This window comes from Neolamprologus multifasciatus, chromosome 16 (genome assembly GCF_963576455.1).
Source record: "Neolamprologus multifasciatus chromosome 16, fNeoMul1.2, whole genome shotgun sequence".
Classification (NCBI taxonomy): Eukaryota; Metazoa; Chordata; class Actinopteri; order Cichliformes; family Cichlidae; genus Neolamprologus; species Neolamprologus multifasciatus.
The window spans coordinates 18,826,396-18,841,877 of record NC_140454.1 but is presented as its reverse complement, the minus strand read 5'-3'; the positions used below and the strand labels follow the sequence as shown (position 1 = coordinate 18,841,877).

The following is a 15,482-nucleotide window of genomic DNA, read 5'->3' as shown; positions in this document are numbered from 1 at the left end:
GGAAAAAAATGCCTCAGATGCATAAACATTTCAGATTGACGTGTAGTACTACTTTGCATATTCAATCTTGCTTTCTTTTTGCTTACAGGAGTTGGTAGTGGCAGAGGCATTTAAGAGCCATATGATATACTATGCTGCCAAATGCTAGAGGGCAAATGAAGGCACAGTGTTTGATGGAGACTGACAAAGTGTGCTGTGATTCTCAAAGTCTCACCAATATATTCAAATTCTTCTTTTAATGCCATGCCGTTATGGGACAGACACTGCTGACATATGAGAGCGTATCTATGAGGAAGGGAAAAAACAACAACAAACAAACAATCTAGTAAGACATTACATAGCATGTGAACAGGCACTGGATAACTCAGTATTACCACTCCTAACACAAAGTAGATTTAAAATTTCCAGATAAAGTAATGTGCAACATAAAAAAAAAAAACAATGACTACAAACTGTAAAAAGGTTGTTTTAAAACAGAGACTATATGATTTTAGCTGATAAAGCTACAACTATTGCAGGCTACTACAAAAGAGTACTATATTTCAGTCAGTGTTGAGTAGCTGCAATGATGCACAAGTTTAAATTAATGTTTAAGGGAAGCATGATCATCATATATTAAAAAGGAGGATCGGTGCGAGAAGAATAAGAGTTGTTTTCAGTTTGCCTTTTTAAGAGCTCTTTCAAAGTTTAATAAACGTAACTTTAAATGGTTTGGAAAAAGCAGATTCTGCCTAAAAAATTCATTTACACATTATTTCAACACAGCTATATTCCGATCATCTAATATTTATCAAATTAATGCACTTCAGATGTTTACAACTTTTTCATGACATGATACACAGGTTGCATTAACTTTACTGCATTACTGAAGAGACTAATTTTCCTATTTTATTTACCTGTTCTGAGGGCCATCTCCAACAAGATACTCTATGACTCTGTCCATAGCACCTCTCTCCTTTGGGATCACAGGTCTGGCCAGCGGAGGGCCTGGGGGGTGCATCCCTGTTAAAGGATAGCATCTTTGCCTGTTAGATGCACTCTGCAGCTTGGAATACATACTTCAGTAAACAGGTGCTGCTTACAGTAATAAATCTGTGAAATAGTTTGGTGCACAAACCATGATTAATTTTACAAAAAGCTGCCTCTTTTTCTTAATGACTTAACACCGGATCGCACTTGCAAAGCACGTCCCGAATCCCTGCTGCGTTGGTGAGTAGTAATTAATATAATCCAACATCAAGAGCAATCATAGGAAGATGACTGGTCATTTCTGTGAGACTTGGCAGAGTCTCAGTATCCTGCTGGTTATTAATTTACCAACATATGGAAACTCTGTGGTGACTCTTTGTATCAAATTGCTTTTCACTTTCAATTTTCAGCAGAAGCAGGTGATAACATCAACTCATGTAAACCATTTGTGAGGTGTTCCCAATGCCAAAGGCAATTTCACTAAGCATTAAAAGACATTTAGTGAGATTCTACCACCATTGCCCAGAGAACAAATGCAGGTCTGGCTAATTAATCATAGTTAATGTAATACTGCATCGTGCATACCTCACAGTTGGCATTCCACATGGCAATTACAGCATACAGCTTCCACTACTCAAGGAGCACATTTTCCTTTACTGTTTGCAGTTATTTGCATTTTTTTTCCTATTGAGTGGTCAGTCCAGAAATTACTGATATTGAATATTCAATACCCCTATACCCCACAGATGTCTTCCATATAAAACAACTGCTTTATGAGAAATGTTTCATCTATTTTTCTGGTTGTTCCTTTTCAATCTTTAAAAGCAGCCAATGATGATAGATCATATCCTCTTGAGGTAAATATTATACAAATATTATGGTCATAGTAACAAAAGTTATCAATTGCAATCTCGGGCCCAAGTAAGACACTTAGTGGACAAAAGTTAGACCATATAGTTAGATATTGTTATTATACATTTCCACAATTATTCACTACCTTACTGTACAACATACTACAGCCTTTCTGACAACACACACCACAGAGCTTTGAACAACTGGGGACAAAGAGCCCGGAAAGAGTAAATCACACCTTAATCGACCACATTATGATCTGGTCCCCCTGTGTGCAGGTAACTCACCGACTCCTGGAACAGGTGTTCCAGGGGTCACAGGCTTCCTCATCAAGCTCTGCTGAGCAGCTATAGCTGACAGGCTCCTCTCTGGGGGTCCACCTGGAGCAGAGTGGGAAGATCTTCCAGGATAGGTGGGCCTGGAGGCAAGAGGAGGGCGGTAAGCAGCTTCGCTTGCAGGATTCACCACCACTGGGGGGGTCTTTGAGATGACATTCCGATGGCGGAGTTCTAACACAGAAAACATTGCAGGATGCTTTAATAGCATAATAGGAAATGCCAGAGTCAAAGTAGGGCAAATAGTATTGTCTCCCGAGAACGTTCAAAACTCACTGCTACCTTGTCCTGGTTTTGGAGTTATCTGAGGAGCAACTGGAGTCGATTCAAGCTCCTTCATAAAGAACAGAGGAGTGTACAAGAACATGCTTTAATATAAAAATATATATATAAACCGAACGCAATCAGACAATTTGTACAGCAGAGAAAAAAAACAAAAAAAGAACTCACAATATTTTTCTTGGAATCAGGATCAAATCTCTCCAGAATCATTTTTGCATTTTTATATGTTTCAGTTTCCATAACTTCTTCAAGCTGTAAAAAAAATGCAAAAACATTAAGGAATAAATTTAAATTATCTTTTAATTTATTGCCTGAAAGTATTTATCACTGTTAACATATTAGAGTAATCATTTGCTGATCATGTGTGTCATAAACTGGCATTTATAAATACACAAATATCTTAGAATCACCTTCAATAACATCGCATGTCAAAGTGACTGAGAAAAGAACCCTTAAAGCAACTTCACTACATTGTACATCTTCATTTAGAGTAAGTACAGAACATTTCTTAATGTTTACATATAATATGAGGAATAATTACATTCACTACTTCGATAATGGAGAGTGTGAAAATCCATCAGCCCTAATTATTGAAAGTTATTAGACTTGACAGAGGATGACAAGCAATTTCTCAGATTTATTTCTTTCCTGTAGTAAATGCAATTAATTAAAGTGACATTAGAAGAGTAGTTTACTGGATCAAGGTTTTGTACCAATCAAATGTTGTCTTCACAGAGCTTAGAGTATCTTACAGCAAATTGCTGAGAAGATAACCAAAACTAATTTTATAAGGCATTAAATGTCAATCCTGACTTTACGAGTGGACCGTTAAGAATCAAAATTACAATTTTTTTTAAGTGGACTTCAGGCTACAAGTAAAAAAATGCCAAACTATATTTAACTCATTTATTGTTTATGTCATATCAAGGATGTAGCAGCACAGGACAAGACCAACTGAGCTGTTCTATTCAATTTCAACTCATATATTCATAGCAGACTTAAGTTTCTTAACACTGACAAATACACCCATCAACCACTTTGCAAACTTGTTCAGCTGCTCTTTAACACAAGTATCTAATCAGCTAATCACATGGCAACACCCCAGTTTATTTAGCCATGTAGATATGAAAACCCGCTACATTTCAAACTGACCATTAGAATGAGGAAGAAAAGGGACTTTGAATGCAACATGGTTGTTAGTGCCAGAGGGGCTGGTCTGAGTATGTCAGAAACTGCTGATGTATTGAAATTTTCCCATGCAATCACCTCTAGGATTTACACCGCAGCAAATGATAAAAAAATAAAATAAAAAAAAATGAGTAAAGGGCCAAGTTCAAATCATCTCCACAGTCACCAGATTTCAATTCAATGGAGTATCTTTGGGAATTGGCTGGAACAAGAGATCACGGTTCTGCAGCCAACAAATCTGCAGTGTGTGATGTTATCATATAAAAACAGGGCTCGCAAAATCGCTAGCCCGACGTCCCGGGGCTAGCGATTTTTCCAGTCGGGCTACCAAAATCTAACTCAGCCCTGCCCGTCGGGCTATCATAGGAAAATATGTGTCAGCGCTTTTGCATTCTTTCGCCAATGTAGCTGAGTAATTATGTCATTGGCATCGATGAGCCACTGTCAATATGTGACATATTGAAATCGCGTTTGAATTTGCACTTGCTTTTTGCTTTCATTTTCATTTTGCGATCGCGCGAACGGTGTATAGAGAGCGGCAGCACTGATTGGTGAGTGACGATTAATTGCGTACCAATTCCTTTGACATCGTCTTATCACTCATTAGCTTACTATTCAAACGCGACAAGTGAAATCTCTCGCAGCAAGCTTAAACATGTCAGAGGTTGAGTGCGCAAAGAATCGCTGATCATTATGTAAGTACGTGTGTAAAAGCAGCAGGATTTACGCTGGTATTTTAGTTCTGCAGAGCCAAATAAGACAGGTCAGGGTGAAGAAGGGGCAGCCAAAGAAAAGCCGATCACAAAACGGAAAAGATATGACAAATCGAGCCTGTTCTCACTCCCGAGGCGTAACATGGCGACGTTTTGTCACGTCCCGCGGCGTTCCTTAGGAACGCGAAAGGAGACTTTCGGCGGCCAGTGCAATGACGCTCCCGCGGTAATCAACGTTCCAGCCCTGTATTCCAGCCCTAAATCTAACCTTATCCCTAGCCCTAACCATAACCTTTTTCCTCACCTTAAACAGGACTTAAATGATGTTAAATAGCATGTTTCTAAGCTATTTGAAGGAAAAGAGCGAACATGTGTAGATTGAGTCCATACGGTTCTCACATTTCCTCATTTTTCCGAGGTCGTCATTTAGGAATGTGGTGGGTAGCCGAAAACGTAATATGTTGACGATTTGTCACCTAGCCTAAAATGTTACGCTTTGGGAGTGAGAACGTGTTGGACAAATCAGACTATGAGGCAAAAAGAAAGCGCAGCTTTTTTGGTTTCATGGACAAAAGAATTTATGTGGCTGGAATATGACGAGCTAAATATCATGATGTTCTGCCAGGTGTGTTGTGAGTTTCATTTGATTTCTGAGTCGACAAGCGCCTTTGTTACTGGGACCAGTCATTTTAAGAAAGACCCCATCAGAACCCATGAGAAATGCAAGAAATGCATTATTGCCCAGTCTGCAGTATCTTTCCCAGAACAAACACCAATTGCAAAAAAACATACTACAAATAAACCAAGCACAACAAGAACTCCTGAAAAAGCTGTTTAGAACAGCGTGCTATATTGCAAAGAGTTAACTACCATTGGCAGAATTTAGCAGTCTTTGCAAACTTCAAAAAGCAAATGGCCTAGATCTTGGTTCCACTTACTTCTTACCCGTGACTTCAGTGGAAATTTCAGATTCAGAATCTGACACAGACTGATTCATGTTCTACACAGTTCTTACAAGTTCATAGAAATTTCTGTTCAATTAGAACCAAGTATTTGAGTTGATGGTTTTAATTTTTATACAGTTGTTGTGATTTGTATTTTAACAATTTTTTTGATTCATTTTTGTTTCCGTTACAATATTATACTTTAATGTATAATATTGTAAAAGAAACAAAACGTAAAAAAAAATTATTTTTTTTATTCAGGCTACTTAAATTTATTTTGGGCTACCAAACACTGAAGAATGCCTGCCCGAAGGGCTACCAGAGATTTTGAAATTTTGCGAGCCTTGAAAAATGAATATAAATCTCTGAGCACCTTGTTGAATCTGTGCCATGAAGAAATGGGGTAGTTGGAAAAGCAAAAGAGGGTCCAAACCAGTTTACACTAAATGTAAAGAATGTAAAAGCCATTTCACTTATAGTTAAAACTCTAAACCACTGCAAAGATTATAATTACCAATATAAATCACCATCCCCTAAACAGAAAAAAATAGAACACTAACAACAAATAATTGATCACACATTTTTGTGGCTTTCAATGAAAAAGCCTTTGAAATCTTATATTACACACTTAGGTAGAGTCACAATTTACGTAACTGATTGCTGACACTTTTGTTAGATTTTTGGAATGTCGCCCGTTTAAAAGATGTTATTAACTTTGGCTGAATACATACAATCTTAGAGGCTTTATAACTACTTGAAACAATCAAACACAAAAAGCAAATATAAAAAGAAATCATCTTCAAAGACGAGCACAGGGAGCCTTGTAATAGATGGTGTAGCACAGGTTCTCTATTGTGCCAAGCCCATCTTCAAAAGCTCCCGAAGAAAAAAGGTCATATTCAACCTCCCAAAACTTTTTATGAATCATCGACATTATGACAGAATTCACGTTCAATTTGAGTCAAATAAGATTTAGCACAACAGCATCAGTAAACATAAATCATATCAGGCAAACTTATAATTTTCACTTCATAATTTTCTTCCCAGGCATCCAACAGTGTCTCAATTCTGCACAGCACTGCACGTAAAAGTATTTCTGTATTATAAATAAAAAACATCACTTACTATTTTCCTCTTTTCTGCTTTAAGATCCTCTAACTTTTCATCTGAGAGAAAAAAAAACGTTAGGAAATCCAACATCTGTTTAAACATAAATTTATAAAAAGAAAAAAAATTTGCACAACAGAGGGAAAAAAACCTTACTATTTTTTTCAGTTCTTCGGGAAAAAATCTTTATCAGCAATTTTCGAAGTAACCACACTCTAAACAGAAGAGAAAAAACAGCCATCTCAATAAATCACAATTACAGTTTAGTGAAAATATGATAGATTATCTCTTATACTTACAATAACGGAACTATTAGAAAGGGAAGAGACAATATGAGCCGTCCCATTAACTGTTCGGGCAGATACCAGAAATACACAACTACACAAGTGATCAAGTAGAGAAGTGACGAGTAGAGAAGCAGTCGTCCAACCCATATCTTCAGCTGCCTTTGATTCTTCTCACTATATTCTTCAAGAACCTGTATGTCCTGTGGAGAAAAATGGAAGGATCATGAACGGATCAATAATAAAAATTAAAAAAACAAAACAAACAAAACTGGAGTTTGAACTTACATTTTATATTCAAACTTCTATTAACATATTTATAAAAATAACCATTAATGTTTTGAACATATTTTAACCTCAGTCTCATGTAATGCAGGTCATTCAAACGCAGTTTATATATTTATCAGGAAAATTATTAATATTTTGTTAACACCATTTCACCTATTTTGGATCATTACTAAAACTGGTTTTCTACATGCCATCAAGTTTAAGTTTCAAGCTTTATTTGTCACATACAGATAACATTGGCAATGAATTTCTTAGGCTCAGAGCCCCCTCAATGTTGTACGCAAACCGCTGTTTTTACAACTTTTTACAGAGATGGATGTGAAGAAAAAAAAAACTGTTGCTATTTGTGTGGTAATGTTATGACAATACAAGGACACTGTAAAGTCCACTTGTGTCCCAAGAAGGAAGTCATTGTAAATCAGTATCAAGTTATTCTGAGTTGTTGTGGGGGTTTTTTTGAAGTGGGGTTTCATTTACACAAAACATACATTTTGGTTTATCGTCAGCCAGAAATAACAGCATAAACCTCACTCTTCAGTTAGCTCATGTAACAGGCTCACTGACTAGAATCCCCTCAAAGGCCCACTATGAGCCAGCTATGGCCTTGATTATATATTAACTAGTTCACAACCCAATTTAACATGCACTGAACATTTGGAACCAAGCCCCATCGCCACCATACCAAATACATCTTTTGGAAAACTTGTGCCAAGTTTCGTAGACTTTTAGAATCAATGCAAATGCACACTGACTCTGTCTCTCTGTGGTCTGTTTTTTTTGTTTCCCTCACACCCCAACCAGTACACAGATTGCCTCCCTGAGTCTGGTTTATCCTGTTAAAAGGTAGTCTTTTTCTTTTTGTTCTCTCCACTGCAGCTAAGTGCTTGCTCACAAGTGATCACTGCATTTCTGCCTTTATAGTGATAAAATAAAAGGCCTCAAATGCCCTTTTGGTTTGGTCTAATATAAATAAAATTGTGCTGAAAATTTCACAACAACCTTTACGACTTGGGAATGATCCTGCATTATCTTAATTTAATTTAATAAAAGGTAATATAAATCCAGTAAGATGCTGTGGAAAAACAGCTAGATGCAATCTTGCAGTGGGGAACCGTTAGGGTTATAAATACTGGAACAGTTTTATTTTTCTTAGATGCAAACTTTAAGTGCAGAATTTCATCCAACATTCAGCATTTACATCACTCCCTTTACGATATTTCTCTCACTACATTTTAGCAAATAACCTAAACTCACCAGACTAAAGAGATGTGTAATCTAACATAGGGATTAACTGGAAATGAATCATTTCGTCAGAATATGGGTTTTCTCTCAACTCAACCATTATTACTTCACACATAAACAGGTACTTTATGCTTTTTTAAACTGAAATGTGACACCACTGCTTCAGGCTGCTGACTACATATTCTAAAAATAGCTACTGGACAAAAATGGGACCACTCTTGGCCACTATGGTTGCACTGTAACATGTGTGTGTGTCACTCTAAGCACGAGCTGGTCTCACATTTAACCTTACAGTGGTCTGTTTGTGTTTGCGAGTGTGCTGTGTGCTATAAGTCACACACACACACACACGCTCATAATATATATATATATATATATATATATATATACTTTCACAGGTGAAGAATTGAAGCTAAACAAAAAGCAGCAACACCCATTGCATTGCAACTTCAATGTCATTGATGTCTTTGTGACAGGAAGATGTCATCATGTCCATGCTCCAAGGACAGGATCTTTAAATAGTCTGACACTGGCTGCAATGTAGAAGAGCAGTAAAGCTCTATCACTTAGCAAATAAGGAGTTGCTATGGCAGTCACTGAAGGTCGGTGCTTATACAACACATTTAAGTCATTTTTTTCTGCATCAAAAACTGGCTTGATTGAGCATAAAAACCAATTGTGCAATAACCAATATTTATCATAGATTTGCATTAATAAAAGACAGGAAGTTCATATTGTAGCTTGAAAGGGTTTTTGTTTGTTTTAATAGGTTAAGCGTACCTTGTCAATTCCTTCCAAAATCTCCACAGTGGATGGTTTCGCCTATAAGACAAACAGTTTGAATAAGAGGTATTGTACAATTACGATTTCCAAAACAATAGCGCTCTTTGTGAGGAACTTTAAAAAAAAAAAAAAAAAAGACAGAGAGAGAGAGAGAAAAAGATCTGGAAACTTCCTTTTTCTTCTTTCTACTTTTGTATTATGTGTGTTCTTCTATTACTAACAGGCTACCCTGATCATGCAAATGTGCATTATGTCATGCCAACTAGAACACAGATGTACTGTTTAGACATACAAAATTTATGTAAATCTATCCAACCATGAGATCATTGCTTGTGTATTACATGCTTCCAAAGTAAGAGTTTACTGAAAATGATTCAAAACTATCAAAAAGCAGAAGTAACACTAACTGCACTGTAATTTGTTTCACATGACATGGTTAATAAAGGTTTGAATACAAACCCTCCACCGTGAGACCGCAGCCCCCATGTTGATGAAGAGGAAGGCGTGTAGGTTACTCTGTTACTGGGACCCTCCTCTGATGCCGTTTCACAAATTATCTGTCCACCTGTTGACAGCAGTAATGAGTTGTGAATACACACTCGGTTGCCAATGCATTAAGTACATTGTGCTACAAATGCCGCAGTATAATACAACATTTCCGAAACAAATCCAGCAGTTTTAATAATACTTTTTCTGTGAGGCTCATTTGTAGTTAAACTGTAGAGCTATAAAGCATGTACTTCTGTATATGTACGTGCAACAGCAGCTCCAAACAATCACAGAGGAGCGTTCACAGCTTCAGCGGCTCGCTAACAGCTATAGGTACAGGTTTTGACTGACGTTTAGAAAACATACACCAATCCTCTTAAGTCACCTGTAAAACACACTTAAACGCTTTTTATTAAACTTCATCAGTGACTAAGCTGAAGTAGGTTGTCCTTGCTAGCTCAATTTAGCAAACCTAAACAACTTTCCGGAAGCGTCAGTAAGAACCGAGCTGACGTTAATAGTTATCTCACAGGTTTTTTATATCGCTTTTTTTCAGCCAACATGTACCAAATAGCCTATAATAAATGAATGCACATATACATTAGCTTTGAGGTGTTGCAGCTAAGTTTGTGTAATCGCTAGCTTGCAGGGCTAACATTACTGCGCCCTGCAGTTCAACGAGATAACTAAAGCAAGGTCGCCAAGTTTCGCCAGAGTTTGTACACACAAGCGAGGCCAAATTATAGAAGTGCTAAGTGAATGAATAACAGCTCCGTGTTTTGACAGAGACTGGTGTACTTACCTTGAAAGTTGTCTTGTCCTGTTTCAACAGCCTGTGGGAGTCGCTCCTGTCTTTGCACGGAGGGTGTGTGAGCCAAGATGGGGGAGTGTCCACTCGAAGAGCCAGCATGGAGCATGAGCACACCGGGGCCTTCACGGGAGTTTGGTCTGTGGCTCATGAAGCCTGGTACAAAGTTGTGAGAAACTCAAACTAATTTTAATTTTAGACAAATATAACATGAGTTAATACAAAAATTAAGTTCTTAAATAATGATTTCATTTATTAACAGGTGGGGGAGGGGGTTAGGGTTAGTAAAATCTATCTGGTCATATGGGAAAATGTAATTGCCCCCTAAACCTACACTAAGTGGTTGTTCCAGTCAAGTGTTTATGATAACTGGCAATGAGTCTTTCACATGGCTGTGGAGGAATTTTGGTTAACTATCTTTTGCATATTTTTTTTGTTTGTAATTCAGCCACATTACAGGGTTTTCAAACATCAACGACCTGTTTGAGGTCATGCCAAGCATCTCAATCTGACTTGAGTTAGGACTTCAACTAGGCCGCTCCAAAACCTTCATTTTGAGGCGGTTCAGATTATTGTCCTACTGCACAACCTTGGGATTCAGGATTTTTTTTCTTCAGGATTTTCTGGTGGAGAGCAGAAATCATGGTTCTGTCAATCACAGCAAGTTGTTTAGGTCCTGAAACAGCAAAGTAGCCCCAAACCATCACAAAACCATTACCATGCTTGATTGTTGGTGTGGTAGTTTTGGTCACATGTAACAGGGCATAAACTTTCCAGAAAGTTAAAGATTTGTCTCATCAGTCCACAGAATAATTTCTCTAAAGTCTTAGTCTTATGTTGGTCATCTGTGAATTCCTGGGAAGGTTCCCTGCTGCTCCAAGAATTCTTCATTTGTGGATAATAGTTCTCGCTGTGGTTCTGTGGAGTCCCAAGTCCTTAGAAATTGCTTTGTAATTACTTTTTCACATAGGACCAAGTAGGTTTAAATAAGTTTCCCCCTTAATAAATAACCATTTAAAAACTGTATTTTGTGTTTATTCTGGTTATCTTTTGCTAATATAAAAAATATGTTTTTTGTTGATCTGAGACATATAAGTGTGAGAAGATCAAGCAAAAAAAGAAATTAGGAAGGGGACAAATAGGTTTTCGTAGCACTGTACATTTTACTGTTACCCTTATAACTAAGCTATGTACACCCTGTAGACATATGCAAGAGAGAATTAATTCCCCCTCTAACAATTTCTTGATTTCAGTGACAGACTGAATGGTAAAAACTGAGCGTGTGATCCAGCAAAGGAAGTAACCCGTCTGACATGCACACGACATGAACATAATGCTGATACTGGATAGTGTATCGACATTAGTAGTACCTGCTGCTCAGTAATTGCAACGTTAACTACAAAATGGTTATTGTGCATGCACTGTTACATTTTTATGCCGTGAATATATATCTCCAGGTAAAACTGTCTGCCAAATTAATGTAATGTGCTAGTGGTTCTCATGCTATTATAAAGTACAGATTTTATAGTAGGTGTTAACAGTTTTTACAGTGTTTCACTGTGCAACAAAGGTTTTTTCAAATGCAAAGCAAGCATTATATTTATTTAGTTTGTGCAATATGTTCCCATATACCCTTCAACAAACATTACAAACTGCCAATAGCTGAAAATTCCCATGTTTATATTTTCATTTGTGGTTGCACATAAAATTACCAATATAGCTAACTATATAGCTGTGATATTCATTAGTGGAAATGTGAACACAGTACTAGCCTGAGGGTGCTCAAAAAAATGCCCATTATTTGCTGAAAACAAAGATGAAAAAGTGGAAATAATTAAAGAAAAAAACCATGTTCCAGTACTTCCAGTAAGTACATTATAAATTGCTTTGATGGCAGACACCATGCCGTTTCTGTTTAATTCATGAAAAAAAAAACTGCTTTGAAAATCATCTGTAATTCATTCACTGGGGGGAAAAGAGGTAAAAATGTTTATGATTTTTCATCATTAAACTTTGTTTTTTCCATCCTTGGGCAGCCTGTACAGAACATGTGAAAAATATGAAAAATATAAGTTTGCTTTCACTAATTGCTATATAAATACTGATTTAGTTCCAATGAAAGGAATGTGCACCCAAGTTTATTTTAATGTCAAGTTTATCTTGAATGCCAGTTAGATTGCTGAAGCACCACAATTAAAGCATCACAATTAATGCATGCAGAATTTATTGGAAAGCCATCCAAGAGTTTTTGAGACATTTCAATCAAAGTCAAGTGTATGGTGGTTTCAAAGAAAAGACAAGTGATTTTTTTACTGATATAAAGATTGATCTAAAACAAAGGAAAATGTTGCCACCATTCAAGAGTTGATGAGTTCACTTTGGAGTGAAGTAATGGGCAGTAAGTAATCACGTGGCCAAGCTGTTGTTACTGGAGTTATTTATTTATTTATTTATTTGTATATATAGGTGCATGTTTGTGAGAGTGCCCATATGGAAAAGATATAAATCTTATAAAGTTTGTATCTGTCTTGTGTGAAACTTGTATGAAAAGCATACAAGAGTGAAAACAGATATAAGATCCCTTGAAAAATTATATAAATGAAACTTGTATGTTTTGGATACTTACTAAAACAACACATGAAAGTAATGAGAAAGTGGCCACTTTCATGAGTAAATCAAATAAGCCTTATATTATTCACTATATGAAGTAGGCTACATCTTATGCAAGTCTTTTATAAGTTTTTTCTATTTCTTTTCCATATGGGTGAAAAAGAAGAAAGAAAAGCTGGTGGCCGAAATGGCTGAAAGTCAATTACACATCTCCCAGGCCAGTGCCTGACCAAAGAGACTTTCAGCATTGCGTTTTGGGTCTTCGGTCTCTTTCCCTGCTGGAAATGCATTAGTTATCCAAACTGTGGTATTCACTCATTCTGGACAAAACTAACAGATATGTGCTTAGACTAACATGATGGAAGAGTTGATAACTACAATGGTGTCTTAAAATCAGCGTCTCGTACAGTGCTTTCAGAGATCTTTTGGGGGAGATAATAATGGTGCTGCATGTAGATGAGCTACAAAATGATGGAAATTAAATTTAAATGGCTCACGTTTTCCATTAACCATGCTCTAATTAAACTTTGATGGGATGCACTGGTTTCCAACACAATGTGACCTGAAAGTTCTGTATACACTTGTATGCCCACTTTCCAACAAATGGATTAGGCACAGAGGCATGTCATTTGTGGGGCTTCTAGGATCCTCTGTCTAGACTGAGGAACAAGTACACTGTATGCATGTTAAATTTATGTATTTATTTTAAATATATTGATTTTTTTTAAATATTCATTTAGCTTTCCAGGCTTTAATGAGATTATATAGAATGTCTATAAAAAATGACATGCCACCATGTTTTCACCAGCTGGTTTGTGAGCTACCATTTTTGAAGCTTTGACCTGCAGTTACATATATACGCAATCTAAATTTAAAACTGGGGGACATTAAACACTCATATGGTAGTGATTTGTCCGACATAAAGTAGAACTTCTTCAGTAAAACCTGTCATTGGTGACAGAGCCCTCATCAGAAGTGTTAGAATGGCCAATAGTGGCTGAATTAAAGTAGCAGGCCTGAGGCAGAGATAAGGTGCAGTCAAACCAAGTATTGGTCTGCACCAGTAAAGAACACACAAAATAATAACTAAATAAAATAAAGCGATGCTGTGCACAGGTGGCACTTGTTTTCTGCAGCCTCTGATGTTAACTGGCAGCCTTTAATAGACTGCTACTAATTGAACCCCAAGCCATACCACTGTGTATTGTTACATGCTGAACTAAATCAATCAAATGGCCTAACCAAACTTGCCATGCTAATCTATATTTCAGTTCCTAGACCAGAACTTCACTAGTACAAGCTGGGAAGCTACCAACAAGAAAACATGTACAGAAAATCTCAAACATAAAAAATTCCTTTGTGTGACTGTATTCTTTTTTACAAATAGTATCAAAGTCACCCATGTGTAAATATATACTTTTTTATCTAACTGATGAAACTTACATCAGTTAGATAAAACCCCTTCCTGCAGAGGGGTGGACTTCATTCTGCTCTTTGTTTGCCTTTCTTTATTATATGGAGAAAGGCAAACAAAGGGTTGTTTTGTCATATACTTCTGTGCAGTCAGAGTTCCATTTGCAACTTTAAACTAAAAGTAATTACAGTTCTTATAGGCATATTGTATACATGTACTTGTGATATAAAGTCTTGTCTGGTAGTAACTCTGCTGAGGTACTTTCTATAGACCCTATAGCCAAGACTGTGGCAAAATATGACTTAAGACTTCTATATAGACTAGACTATATATTCTAGACTTCTATAATGATGATGACAGCAGTCAAGAAACCTCACGTAGACCAGGGATACCGGGTCTTACCCTGCAGCCAGTTCTGGGGCAGGGGCTTGTTTGAGAGTGTCCGATGCTTTGTTGACTGGGCAGAAGTTGAAGGTGGAGGCCTTGGTGGTTCAACTCCCCTGCTGCTTAAACTGGTTTTGGTGACATTGAACATCACTTCTCTGTTGGAGAAGGATCAAATAGACAGCGGGGTCACCTCAATGCACATCATGAGTTTCCTGTAGAGGGGTGGACTTCATTCTGCTCTGGAGTACGCCATGGTTAAAGGTTCTGAGCAGGATGAGTATGCTTACATCCCACAAACACAGAGCAAACCCCTGTATGCTGAGATTTTCCACAGTACAGGGTGGGCCATTTATATGGATACACCGTAATAAAATGGGAATGATTGGTGATATTAAAGTCCTGTTTGTGGCACATTGGTATATGTGAGGGGGCAAACTCCTCAAGATGGGTGGTGACCATGGTGGCCATTTAGAAGTTGGCCATCTTGGATACAACTTTTGTTTTTTCAATAGGAAGAGGGTCATGTGACACATCAAACTTATTGGTAATGTCACAAGAAAAACAATGGTGTGCTTGGTTTTAACCTAACTTTATTCTTTCATGAGTTATTTACAAGTTTCTGACCACTTATAAAATGTGTTCAATGTGCTGCCCATTGTGTTGGATTGTCAATGCAACCCTCTTCTCCCACTCTTCACACACTGATAGCAACACCGCAGGAGAAATGCCAGCACAGGCATCCAGTATCCGTAGTTTCAGGTGCTGCACATCTCGTATCTTCACACCG

The 15,482-nt window shown here is 37.2% G+C and overlaps 1 protein-coding gene across 2 annotated transcripts in view; it reads right to left on the bottom strand.

The window, feature by feature from the left end:
• The window catches only part of lnpa (limb and neural patterns a), an 11,871-nt gene extending 1,454 nt beyond the window's left edge, over positions 1–10,417 (bottom strand). Inside the window, exons 1-11 of one of the 2 annotated variants that reach the window (XM_085136245.1) lie at positions 10,279–10,417; positions 9,447–9,552; positions 8,985–9,026; positions 6,690–6,877; positions 6,547–6,605; positions 6,409–6,449; positions 2,607–2,690; positions 2,433–2,490; positions 2,109–2,330; positions 897–1,002; positions 215–285 (exon numbers count right to left, since the gene is read on the bottom strand). In XM_085136245.1, coding sequence (XP_084992371.1) covers positions 215–285; positions 897–1,002; positions 2,109–2,330; positions 2,433–2,490; positions 2,607–2,690; positions 6,409–6,449; positions 6,547–6,605; positions 6,690–6,877; positions 8,985–9,026; positions 9,447–9,473 — 898 coding nt within the window. In that variant the 5' untranslated portion in view covers positions 9,474–9,552; positions 10,279–10,417. The remainder of the gene's footprint in view (positions 1–214; positions 286–896; positions 1,003–2,108; positions 2,331–2,432; positions 2,491–2,606; positions 2,691–6,408; positions 6,450–6,546; positions 6,606–6,689; positions 6,878–8,984; positions 9,027–9,446; positions 9,553–10,278) is intronic. The other variant, XM_085136246.1, reaches the window with a different exon arrangement.
• Between the last annotated feature and the right edge of the window lie 5,065 nt (positions 10,418–15,482).